A 14,088-nucleotide genomic window follows, 5' to 3' on the forward strand; every position below is an offset into this window, starting at 1 on the left:
AATAGAAAATGAATAATATGCTGACATAGGAAGGGGGGAGAAATTTACTCCCAATATCTGTACAAAACCATTTAATTAATGTAACAGTGCTTTATGTTCCACTCAATGTAAAACAATACAGATATTTTCTTTCACCTCCAGCACTCCTATTTAAATGCACTACATACATATAAATAGATATTTCAAAGTGAAAAGCATCATTCCCATTTCCCTCTCATTTATCAGAAAAAGAAACTGAACATTTTAAAAACTAGGACTGCTACTCATGCAAAGATGATCATTAGCTCCATAAGATAGGGAACAGGTTTCAATACCAATATGGTGCAACTGGAGCAAATGCATATGATATTCTAGGTCAGAATACTTAATGTTAAACTTCAAGCACAATGGGGGATCCTGTGCAAGAGTTTGAAATTGTACAGTTCAAGTTTCTGCTAAACTTCACTTGTCTAACCAAAAACATAAAATATTCCAATAATGTAGAAGGCAGCAGGGTACATTGTTATTGGTTCTTCGGTTTACTTTCCATTTAAAAGTATTCCTCATTGCCTTTAGGATGGTAACCTAGGACAGTTTTATCACTACACCTGAAAATGGGTCAATCAGCAAAGATCTGCACTTTTTTTTAAAAGTATGCTCATCTCTCACTATAAGTGACCCAATTTTAAAATCACTAAAAGATGACTTAAAAATGACACTGAACTATTTAATAGTTTAATTGGCATATGTAGTCAGCAATCTCATAATTTTAACCTCTGTGCATAGAAAAAAAAGAGCTCTCAAGGTGATATGAAATGTCTGTATTGTTATTTTTGAGTGGTGTGTGTGTGTGAGTGAGAGGGAGTAAGAGAGAGAGGGAGTAGGAGAGAGATCCAGTCCTCCACCTGCAGTCCCTGCCTGGCCGCATTCATCTGGAGTGAAGGGCTGGACGAACTGACCTCATCCTGCCTGCTGAAAAGGACCTTCAAGTCATTCTGGGGGCAGGCACTCAGCAGGGCAATACCTGTGGTCTACTCACTGATGAGGCTTCAGTACACTTCATCTTTACCTTCCAGGTGTCCCTGTCACAACTGGGAGCATTACCTTCCGTCAATGTTGTAACAGTTTTAAATTTCTCTAATCTTAAAAACTATTATGATTCCTTAAAATACAATTAATATTTAAACAAATAAATACAATAATAAAATATTAAAACTATGAGGCAAAAAATAAAATAAGTTAAAAAATTAAATAATTTAGATTTTCCTATCTGTCATACAGGGCAAGGATTCCTCATTGAAATGCATGGGTCATTGCTCCTATGCCAGGTCTGACAGATGTAAAATGGGAGAGATTGGTTCCTCAGTATAATTCTGGGACACCCAGCATGAATGGGCTCTGCCACTGGATTCCATGTGGAATCCAGTGATGAAGTAGAGTGACATGGGCCAGCAGCTGCCACTCAGCACGTCCTGGACTTATGGCAAGATTTACCTACTTGTGTGTGGTTGAATGGTTACAATTTCCTTTGAAATCTGCAACCACAGTCAGCCGAGTTTGGCCAGTTTAAAATTGTTCACTCTTTTGCAATGTTTTAATCAATTGCACTGGAATCTAAGTACAAAACCAGCAGAATTGCACCTCTGTCCCAAAACTGTATCTTGATATGCTGTTCTTTTATAGTGTTTTGGGGGCATGCGTGATGGACAACATTCTTTTATGTAAACAAGAGTATCTGACAAGTGGCACACTGATCCTTAGGAATGTAAACACTGAAAACAGGAAATAATGTTTGCAGACATAAAGAGCATGTAGATGCAAGATTATATTTTGTTATATGGATCAAAAGATTGAATACTATTTATTTTGCTAAATTTGAAAATATGTACAGTGCTTTAAAAATAAATGTATCTTACTTGTGAGAAATGTTTGAGACCAAGTATTTTGGAAAAGATTCAGCCACTGATTTATTTTGAGCTAGTTCAGTGAATGTCTGTCCCAACAATGACAGTCTTCTCCTTTCTCTTCACAAGAGAAATTGATTTCTAATCTGGGAGAAGCATACTCAGCAATATAATAAATCATTTGCCACAGATTTGAAAAGTCACATTTGTAAGCCATTGTTGCACTTTTACCTTTTGCTGCTGTGGTCCTTTAAATCCTATATTGGCAGCCATTCGAAATGCCTGATCTTCTCTAACCCCTTCAAAGATATCAATGACCTCCTGAGAAATAAGTCAACAGAATAAGTCAAAGCAAGTTAATAAACATTTCAGAACCCTGAATAAGAACCAAAAACATACACTTCACACACCAAGTAATTAACATGTGCGAAACTGCTGGTTGACTTGTGTACAAATGATTTGCCTGCCAATTAAATAAAGTAATAATCCAATTCAAATATTTTTAAATATTAAATCTGCCTGGTATGTCAAGTCAGTAAGATAATATGTCAGAGTATTTTCATTTAATTATTATGACGATTGTGTAAATAAATATTGTAAATGGATTGAAAGAAAGCAGTGATGACTGACCACAGTTCAATTTTGTTTTTAGCTTCGAGAAACATATTACGTACCATTTACAATCACTTCAGCTTATCAGTATACCTTAAATATCAACTCAGGTTTGGTGGCCGCTACTTCTTCGATGTCCATTCCTCCCTGGGGGCTTCCAACCATGATCGGTCCGTTGCAGGCTCTGTCCATCAGTATGGCTAAATAAGTTTCTCTGGCAATATCCAGGGCCTCTGCCACCATGACCTTATGTACATATGATTTTGAGACATGTCATTTATTACAATTGCAGTGCAATTTAACATCTTGTCGTAAAAGATGCTTTTAGATTCATAGTTTCATTCAGCATGGATACACGCCCTCCGGCCCACACCATCCACATCAAGCACCCTCCAACACTAATCTTATTTCATTCTCCCCACATTCCCATTGACTCTCCCCAGATTCCACCACTCACCTACGCACTAGCAACAATGTACAGCAGCAACTAACCCACCAACCACATGTCCTTTGGATGTGGGTGGAAACTGGAGAACCAGAAGGAACCCGTGCGATCACAGGGAGAATCTGCAAACTCCACACAAATCGCAGAGGTCAAGATTTAACCCAGGTCACTGGTGCAGTGAGACAGAAGCTGTACTCGCTACGCCACTGTGTGGCATTCACATTTGGCCCTGCATAAGTCTCTGCAATAATTAATGACTGGACAAATAATTTTTGTTATGAATAATATAATTAAATATATCAACAAATTTTTAGCTTGGAGTTCACAAATATAGCTGTCATAACATCAAATTATTTTTTGTTTTCTTTGTCCACGTCCTTACCTTGCTAACTTTGACACCTTCTTTTGTGGTCTGCTTTGTAACGAGGTTGTACCCAAGCATTTGCTTTGCCAGCTGGCCAACATCATCAGGGCTGTAAAGATATTTTTTTTGAAAAGTAATTTTTTAATGTAATCTCTTTTTCTATCATTTTCATTTGGTGGCATTTTAACTATTAGCCTTTCAGCCCAATATCTCTATCTCTAAACTTAATGTTCAACTTGGCCTGTCACTTAATAGTGAAATTGAAAAGATATTTTTGGGCACAATGCATCGCGGCCCGTGGTGTGTAAATTTTTAATTCCTGACAAGATCCGTGGTGTTTCTGTCACTGCTGTACCATTGCAGCACAAGTTCCTGCCACTAGAAGTCACAAGTGAGCCATGCTAGAGCTACAGCTCACTCTATAGGCAACACTTTGACATTGCAATATCTAATCCGCTCCAGAGCTCATTTCCCAAAAGGCTATGCTCAGCTACTCTTCAATCTTTTTACAATGCAGAGTTTAGCAACACTAATTTGAATTAGGAAATCCTGCTCCTTCATTTCAAAAAGGCTTTCATTTTATTCAGAACTTGAATCTTAAGGAATTATCAAATCAATGTTCAATAGCGATGTTCACAGTAAGTTTTTTTTATATATATAACGATCCAAGCATAGTATAAAATTAAGCCATGTTTAAGCTGGCCTTTTGCTTCAATATCATAACATCAAATGTCAAAAAGTCTTAACTAATTACAGATATATTGGAAAGTGTTTATAAATTAACATCTCCACAGCCCTCTGTGGTAGAAAGTTCAATATACATTTGGTACATTTCCTTTCAGCTGAATCCCAAAACCCAACAGATAGGAAGTTAAGGACGGAACTGATGCTTTTTGGAAGCAAAGAACATGAGGCACAACATAAGAGAGTGAACAGATCTGAAAGTCAAAAGCTGGGGCAAACTATAAGCTGGCATGGAAGGAAATTGAATTAATGAACTATTTTCACTACTTCAGTGAATTCCACATCACCTAACAGAAAACTATATATTTATGGAGTTTGCTCACCACTGTAATGGAAGTATGTACATACCTGGGGAGTAGATTTTTCCAAGTGGATGCAACAGGCTGGCTTCAATCAAATTTGTACGAGTTTTCTAATGTTTCTTGAAAACTATACGGAATAATTTAACCTACTCAGATTCTTAAACTTATCTTTCTTTCATGTTTATGAACTTTAAAATCACTGTTAATTCTCTTGCTCCTAAAAACATCTTAAATTCTAAGACTGTCCCAGAAGATCTGAAAGCAGGTGCATTCTTGGAAAACTCATCATGTTACTTGAGTTGGAGGAAGAACCTCAGGTTTGACAAAACCAGGAGTTGGAATATGGGGTTTGGTTCAAGTCTTTCAGTATGAAACAGCAATGAAAACAGGATGCTGGGGCTGGTAACACTGGTTTGCAAGTTTTAAAGAGATCTCTGGGAACATTTAGCAAGTGCATGGTTCCTGGGAAATAGCTCAATACAGTTTTCAGTTAATAAATGGCTGTGCAACTGCAAAATAAATACTGAATTTTCCACCACTTCTGTCTATTTCAGCCTATATGAATGTATCTCTACTCTTAATTCATTTATAAAATTCTGAATCTTTGAAAGATACAGGTGCAGAAAGCATTTAAGGCTGTAAACTAAAGTACAGGTACAAGAGTGCCTTAAAAAGATCCTGTATAATTGTAGTAAGACCATACCCAAGATATTGTGCAGACTTGGTGCCCTTATCTCAGAAAGTGTATACTTACCATGGAATGAGTGCATCATAGGATCATCAGGCTACTCCATGGGATGACAGGACTATTGTAAGAGGAGAGGTTGGTTGACTAGGCCTGTATTCACTGCAGTTTATAAGAATTAGAAGATATATTGTTGAATTCTGGCAGAGCTCAACAGTTTTCATGCAGGAAGGATATTTCCCCTGGCTAGTAGAATCTAGAAGAAGGGGCCTCAGTCTCAGAACAGAGATGAGGAGAGATTTCTTCACTCAGAGAATGTGAACCTGTAGAACTTTCTAACACAGAGGGCTGCGGAGGGCAAGTCACTGAAATACAGTCCTATTTTTCTATGAATGGGTGGTTGGGATATAGTTGAGCACATATATGTGCACACAGATTAGCAGGAGGAGTAGAGCACTCAGCCCCATCAAGCCTGTTCCATCATTCAACAGGCTCACTGATGATCTGACTGTAACCTCAACTCTGCATTCCTGCCTCATCAAGGTAACCTTTCACCCCCTTGCATATCAAGAATTCAGCTACCATCACCCTGAAAATATCCAAAGATTCTCCTTTCATCATTTATTGAGGAAGAGGATTCCAAAGATTCATAAACCCTTAGAGAATATATTTAAACTCATCTCTGTCTTAAATAGGAAAACCCTATCTTTTCAACAAAGATTGCTTGTTCTACATTCTTCCACAAGATGAAACATTCTCTCCACATCCGCCTTGCCAAGACCCTTCAGGATCTTATAAGTTCCAATCAAGTCCCTCTCACTCTTCTATATCTAGGAGACACAAGTCTAGGTTACCCAACCTTTTCTCATAAAACAGCCAGCCATTCCAGGTATTAGTCCAGTAAATCATTTTTGAGCTTCCCTCAACACATTAACATCCTTTTGTATATAAGATGCCCAATACTGTACAAGGTATCCCAAACATGGAGTCACCAATGCCCTGTATAACTGAAGCATAAGCTGCCTATTTTCAAGTTCGATTTCCTGCACAATAAACAATGGTGTTCTATTACTTTTAATAAATACTGCCTGTACCTGCAGACTAGCCTTTTGTGAATCATGCACCAGGACATTCAAGTCTCTCTAAATTCTGTAATCTCTCATCATTTAGATATTTTTAAAATTGTTTTTGCATCTTGCACCTGTTGCCATCAGTCAGTGCCCAGATTTTGCCATCTAACAAAAGCATAAAGTTTGGAGATGACAAAGATATAAATCAAGGCTTCAGCAACAAATCGCTGAAGTAGCAGCAACGGTAGACAATGAACAGAAGCGGAAACAGATATTTTTTAGTGAAAGAAGGTGCTTTGAGGTCAGAAATGGCTTCAAGCGAGACAAATTGTAGACAGATTCAAAGACATCTATCTCCCAAATTTTTCATCATTAAAAGTTGGAGTTCACCAAAAATTCACTGTTGGAAAAGAATCTGATATATGTAGCAGTAAAGATAAAGAAAAGTAATGTAGAGCTGGAACTGGATGTCATCAATATATATATATATATATATATATATATATATATATATATATGAACCTGACTGTATCTTTTTGAGATTTCATCAGTGATCCAAGGAAAAGGAGGAGAGTATTGAAAGAGAGGGAGGTGGGGGTTAAAGGGTCAAGGATAAATTCTTAGGTTTCAAAGGTTTGGGACTATGTGACATCATGGCTGGAGATACGTTGGCTATAATCATACTGTTAAGAATGGAAGTAAGCAAGCATAGTCCCTGAAAGAGAGGTATTTGAGTATTGTGGTCAGGTGATAAATAGAAGGCAATAAGAATGAGAAAAGGTAATGTTACACTGTTAGAGGTTGTCATTTGCAATAATGAAGCTTTGGAGGCAGAGATGAAATCTAATTGCTAGGATTCAAACATGAAGTTGCGAGAAAGATGAGATTTGTCTTGGGAGGTAACAGCATATTCAAGGACTTCAAGTGAAAGGAAAGATATTTGCTACCATTTCTCCATCTGTAAACTTACCCCTATACTCATCCCTCCAAGTATGAATGCGAGTTCAAAATTAATCTTTTTGAATCTTTTTTCTAATTACCTATAGATTCATTCATACTTTTACAATCTAAACTACTCTGCAAGATTATTATTCCAATATCTCCTTTCTGAGAAGCCCAAGTTTTACCAATCTTTACTCCTATTAAACTATTAACATCAGAAATCAACAAAGCACATCAAAGTAGTGGAAATGATAGTTGCTGTTTATTGTACTGTCTTTATCATTTGCTGGTTAGTTTTGGCCAGTAGACCGGATTAGAAATATAGTTGCAGGAGTGGGCAATTCAGCCCTCAAGCACAATCCACCATTCAATAAAATTATGTTAATTATATTTTCTACCCTCAACTCTACTTTCTTGCTTGGTTCCCTCAATCTTCAATTCTCCCACAGTCCAAAAATCTCAGCCTTTAATATGCATCTGCAGGTCTCTATGAATCTTCACGATTCACTAATCTTCTCAGAGAAGAAATTCCTCCTGATCTCAGTTTTGGATACAAGCCCTCTTTCCTCAAGCTATGTCTTTCATTCTAGACTCCCTCATCAGGATAAACACCCTCTTATCATTAACTTTATCAAGCTTCCTCAAAATCTGATTTATTTCAATTTCAATTTCCCTTTTTGGGAAGTCAAACAGGGCCATGGCATATACAGAAAGTGGTAGGGCAATAAGGAATGTTGATGAACAAATGGACATTGAGGTTGAAGTCCATAGTTCCCTGAAAGTGGAAACACAGGTTGACAGGGTGGTGAAGAAGGCATACTGCATGCTTGCCTTCATAGGTCGGGGCATAGAACATAAAAGTTGGGAGGTCATTGTCCAATTCTGGTCATCACACTATAAGAAGGATATGATTGTGATGGAGAGGATGCAGAGGAGATTCTTCAGGATGTTACCTGGGTTGGAGCACTTTAGTATGGAGAGAGGCTGCATTTGTTTTCACTGGAGTGAAGGAAGCTGAAGGTTGACCTGATGGAGGTATATAAAATTATGAGGGGCATAGATAGGATAGATATTCAGAATCTTTTTCCCTCTGTAGAAGTATCCAAAACAAGATGACATAGGTTTAGGGTGAGAGAAAGGAGTTTTAAAGGGGGATTTCAGGGGAAAGATTAAATACACACACACACACACACACACATATATATATATTACATCCACTGGTTCCCTTTCATCTTTCATACAAGTTACAACAAGAGAGGACTCTAATAAATTTGCTAAACATGACTTCCCTTTCCTATCCAGTTTTGCTGTTGCCATTTTATGAGAACGTAAACAAATATGAACACCAATTCCTCTGAAATAATCTGCTGTTATAGTTGTGTTGTTTATTACCCTACTGAATTTGTTGATTGCTGATCTACTTTAAGTTTGCTAAACTCCATTCAGATTCTACTATTGCTATTTCAGAGCCATTAATTAAATGTGCACACCTAATTTTTCTTTGCAGTGTTACTCATTTTACAGTTGTCAGTTTTATGTTTCAGCTGCAATTACCTTGCCTGCTTCCATATCTGGCCCAACCCACGTGTAATTTCCGAAATGCTTGTTCAGTTCCAAGGTCATGTAATTTGGTTTAATCTGCTAATTTGACCACTCAAGACACCACAAAATAACCTTTTCAATAAAATTTGAAACATACGTTTTGGTTAAATGAACTCCTCCCTTCAGTCCACTGGTGAAGCTGCCCTTTCCTCTGCCACCAGCCAGGATTTGAGCTTTTAAAACAATTTCTTTTGCCTCTATTTGGAGAGAAAACAGAGTAACATATCAATTCAGTTTATCCATTAATGAACCAGTCTACTGCAGTTAGCTTCACAAAATGTACACTGAAAATATTAAACTAAATACCACTGGAGTTTTCGCTGGATATGCACGTTAGTTTAATATATTATTCTGTCCTCTATCTCATCCCAAATGTGAACCTTCCATTTTAAATAAAACTCTGCCACTACAACAGATGGAGAAATGTCACACACAAGGATATTAAGTATTTATCTAATCAATGCCAGTTTCTAAGCTATGGTATCTAATAGGTTGTCTGACAATATGAAAACATTCTTGTTTGTTAATCCTTACACAATTAAATTTGCTGCTTCTCAACAAATTCAAACTCTTGCTCCATCTAACCTCTGCTCATCCTCTCCTCTCTGTACACATTCTTTTTTCCTGGCTGTAACTGGTAAAGTGTTCATAACTCTTCCCAGCCTTGGAGTAAAAATATTAACCCCGCCCTCCCTCCTTAATCTTAACCCCCTAATTTTCACCAGATGTTCTTTGGGTCACTTGAGATGTCGCCAGAATGAAAGCCTTATTTTAGATTTACTTTATTTTAGATTCCGTTTTACAGAAGTCAGTAATGAAAGGACCACTCCCACAAGACACAGTGGCCCAGATTCTGCAGTTCTTATGATGCTGAAACTGTCCGTATTCTCTGTCATGATGCTGTGAAACTGACAGCAAATTCTAGGATCTGTACATGCACTATTAAACAGAAATTGCTCCTCTGCAAGGTCCACTATTGATGAATTTTTTTTAAATTAATCAATTGAAAACTTTAACTTTTTGCACAATTTTATCACTACAAAATCCTTCATAAAATTAGGCCTTGTTATATGAAATGTGATAATGTTTTGAATAGCATTCAGATCTCTATTAATTTTATGTGTGGAGTCTAATACCTGAAAAAAATGCTAAAATTCCACAAATTTTAAAATTATTATTTTTTGGTGACACTTTAACTTCCCCTTTAATCCCATGTGTGCACCCCAACCTTTATTTTGTCCTTGATCAAATGTTTAAAATGTTGGTTGAAAAATTAAAATGCTTTACTTCATTGTTTGCTGTTTGCAACATGACTATCCACTTCATTCCACTGATGATATCACCAGAGAACACTTTTGGCTGCTAGCATACAGGGGAAATCTACAGTGAATCTAGACTGCCAGATCTTTCTGGACGTATTTCTCCGAGGCCAGTGCCAAACACCATCACTGTGTCATGGACTACATCTCAGCCAAGATTTTGTGCCAGGTCTGACCAATGGACCAAATTCTTCTAATAGCAACAATATTAATCATTGTTAATATACTTAGCCTCTGATAATGAAAGACAGTACCTTATCTGCCATTTTAACTTACAGCGCATAGAAGGTAAGTTACATTAAATCACAGTAACTCAGATCACTTTTCTGATTAACAGAACCTTTTATTGCTCTAACATCTATGACAAGCAATTACATCACTCATTTTCTGCATGCTCAAATGTTTATAATTTCATAAGGCACGCCTTATTTATTCTAAAAATTTATTGAGAATATACATCAACATCGCAATTACATTTTGCAATTCTTTTTCAATTCAAGTCTCACTTATTTTTTAAAATGCCAGAGGATCTATTGATGAAAGGCACAGCAGGGCAGCTGGTAGAGCTACTGCCCCACAGCTCCAGTGCCCCAGGTTCAATCCTGACCACTGACGCAGACTGTGTGGAGTTTGCATGTTCTCCATGACTGCATGAGTTTCCCCCAAGTACTCTGGTTTCCTCCCACATCGCAAACACATGCACATTAGTAGGTTAACTGACCATTGTAAATTGACCCATAATTTGTGAATGGAGGAGGGAGCTGATGGAATATGGGAAGAACATGTTGCAGAGAAAATTAATAGGAAATGGGTTTGCTTTGTAAAGTAGCATGGACTAGATGGAAGCATGGAAATTTCTCAATGAGCCTTATATTTCCAATGGTATTGATCAATTTTAATGTGTAATTTCCTTTACTCATAAACACAATCCTGTTTTTCGTTCCTATAGAATCCTCTGAATTCAACGCACTCAGAATATATATCCAAGTTTCATTTCCATTCTTTTCTAAGTTTCCCAACATAAAATCTAACCTACCACCTATTACTCCCAAGATCACCATATATACTTCCAGAGATTTTTATTGTCACAAATACACAACATAATTTTAAGTTATATGACCATGCTAATGCACACTGTTCTTAGCGTCTATATCTGAGGTATTCTGATAAAAACGTATTTCTCAAATTAGATCCCTAATTTTATGTAGGCTTGATACAAAAATAACTAGCTGCCACAAAAACTTTACAGTCCGCACTTTCCATTCAATTGTGCACATTCTTCAATGCAATTCATTCAAAAATGATGGAAAAGGTAACAGACTTTTCAAGTATGTTTGGCACCTTTGATCTTTGGCACCTTTGATCCTTGGCACCAGTTTAACAAAAATGCACCAGCAGCCAACTCTACCCAAAAAGTGACTTCAACATCAGGTTGAATTAATCATCTCTGGAGAACTCAACTAATTGTTATTTTAGGGCAATCAATTTAATCATTAATACAAGTTTCCTCAAAAGTTATAATCTGGCTAGCAGCAAAGGGGAGCTGATAGCACAGAAGCAAAATATTGAGAATGCAGGAAATCTTTAATAAAAATGAAAAATGCTGAAACTACTCAGGTAGTAAGGTTGCATCTACGGAGAGAAACAAAATTAATCTTTCAGGTCAATGGTCTTTCACGAGAACCATAAAATTTGAGGGTGGTTCTGAAAATTAATGTGATTATTTGGGCACAAGGGCAATGATGGTTTTAAAATTTTCTCAAGGTATATTTTAAATATACTAGCAAACTGATTTCTGTAGCTTGGAAATAAAAGTACATTTTAAATAATTATTTTTAGTAATTTAAAGTTTGTTAGTTACAAGCAGTAATTTGGAGTGCCATTAAAATGCTTACAATTTATGATTAAAGTTATTTTACCTATATTAGTTGCATCGTTTCAAGTTATTATCATTAAATAGAACAAGGAATACTTAGAAATCAAATTTAAAAAAATAACAGTCTCCTGGCAGAACGCATGTTTAGCAATATGGTAATATGTTTGAGAATAAATTTGAAGAAGCAAAGCACTTTTTTAAAAAGATGGTATTATTTGTTCTAATTTGCATCCATTTCTACCTTGATGTTAATAGGGGAAGAAGTGAACTTGTTAATACTGTAAAAGCTGAGGAAGTGCAAAAGAAATGTATAAATATTGTAAATGCACTATAAAACTGTTATTTTACAGTGTGCCTCATAAACAGCTGTCCCAGAAATCGATGAAAATCAAGCATACTGACACACAACTTTTAAATACTTTAACTGAACAATGAAAAATACAAATCTACTTTAAATGTGACATTAGCATCTGATTGATTTTCAGCAAGCAGGCCCTTTACAAACTATTTTTGACACCTCATTAAACATATTATAACAAAACGGTAGAATATTTGCACAAAATGATGCTCTTTATGCTTAATAATATTCATCTGTTTCTGAATCACCTCATTTTCCATTTACCACAAGTTACATGGCCTACAGCATCATGGACAGAAACAGAAGAGCTTTTAAAGAATAATTTTATCAATGGTGTAAAGGCTTCTGCATTGTACTGTCCACATGGATCACAAGTTCAGTTTCTTAACTCAAAAGTGGAAGGTGTATTCTATATCAATATACAGAAGCAGTAATTCATTTTCCTTATAATGTTAAGAAAGTATCATTTAACAAGAGTCACTACTTACTTTCAAAGCTTGAACTTTATGAGAGAGAAAGTATATACTTTTTCTAACAACACCCATAGAATGGAATTCATAAACTAATCAACATCTGTCGTACAAGTCAATACAGCTAAGGTCTACCCCGGGAGTTCTGATTACTTAGACAATGCAGTGCCTACAGCAAAATGAACAACTGTTTTCTGTTCAGTCACCCTGTTTATTACTTAACTACTGCATCAGTCACAGCACTAAAACTTGAGTAAAATGACAGGCACATTATTTACTACAACACCACTTATCAGGGACCACAAAAGACTTTAAATATTAAATAGCATACTACATACAAAGATATTGTACACAAATTCTCAGAATTACAATGGATAGGTTTCTTGGCTAGTGTTAGAATGATCTTCTGTGTTCCCTGATTGAAAATCAACTTCTACATCCAAGGGAGTGGAGGCTATCATTCCTTTTAAAACCAAGGCAACTACCTGGGCCTCTGCGCCTCAAGTAAACACTTGATCTTCCGTTACTTGATAATTGGTCCTTTTGATAGGTTTGTGTCTAGGACAAGAAGCCCTTTGTTACACAAGGAAACAGCTAAGAGGGAGATTTCCTATACTTAATTTTGCATCAACAGATTATACATTACTTATTTTCAACCTCTGAATATTCTTGCATTGCAACAACTGAAGATAATCTTCAGGCCAGTTTGGGCTCTGTCAAGCCAGAATGCTCATGACCCTGCATTAAATAACAAGCACTTGGTAAAAGATGGGCAGTAGAAATAGGATACATAATAAAGCAGAATCATGCCATTTTAAGTAATGTTAAAGACAAGAAATAAGCACCATGCACAGGACATGTTAGATTGTAGATGTACCATAAAATAAAGCAGAGTAGCACATCAGTTTTCCAAGCCCCACTTGTTCAAATAGATACAAAATAACTGAAAGACCATTAGGCCAATTGCTCTTCCCAATCCACATTCTGACATAATTCCCATCTTTTCTATGGGTAAAGAAAACAAATCACCAATTTTGATAATCCCAAAATTGACCATAAACAAGCAGTGGTTATCTTAGGGCAATCAATTTAATCATTAATACAAGTTTCCTCAAAAGTTATAATCTGGCTAGCAGCAAAGGGGATCTGATAGCACAGAAGCAAAATATTGAGAATGCAGGAACTCTTTAATAAAAATAAAAAATGCTGAAACTACTCAGGTAGTAAGGTTGCATCTATGGAGAGAAACAAAATTGATCTTTCAGGTCAATGGTCTTTCACGAGAACCATAAAATGTTAAGGATGAACGAGCCTAAAGATGCAGAGAAAGAGCAGAGAGGAGGAAAAAAACAGTAAGGAAGGTGTGACGAGTGATTAAATGGCAAAAGGGATAATAGAACAAGGCAAAAGTGGGTG

At 36.4% G+C, this 14,088-nt stretch overlaps 1 protein-coding gene across 1 annotated transcript in view; it reads right to left on the bottom strand.

Annotated features, from left to right (window-relative positions):
• Positions 1–14,088, bottom strand: part of suclg2 (succinate-CoA ligase GDP-forming subunit beta) — a 297,231-nt gene that overhangs the window by 131,043 nt on the left and 152,100 nt on the right. Inside the window, exons 3-6 of the mRNA XM_052018514.1 lie at positions 8,747–8,846; positions 3,323–3,413; positions 2,589–2,741; positions 2,115–2,204 (exon numbers count right to left, since the gene is read on the bottom strand). Coding sequence (XP_051874474.1) covers positions 2,115–2,204; positions 2,589–2,741; positions 3,323–3,413; positions 8,747–8,846 — 434 coding nt within the window. The remainder of the gene's footprint in view (positions 1–2,114; positions 2,205–2,588; positions 2,742–3,322; positions 3,414–8,746; positions 8,847–14,088) is intronic.

The sequence above is a fragment of the Pristis pectinata genome, chromosome 6 (genome assembly GCF_009764475.1).
Source record: "Pristis pectinata isolate sPriPec2 chromosome 6, sPriPec2.1.pri, whole genome shotgun sequence".
NCBI lineage: Eukaryota > Metazoa > Chordata > Chondrichthyes > Rhinopristiformes > Pristidae > Pristis > Pristis pectinata.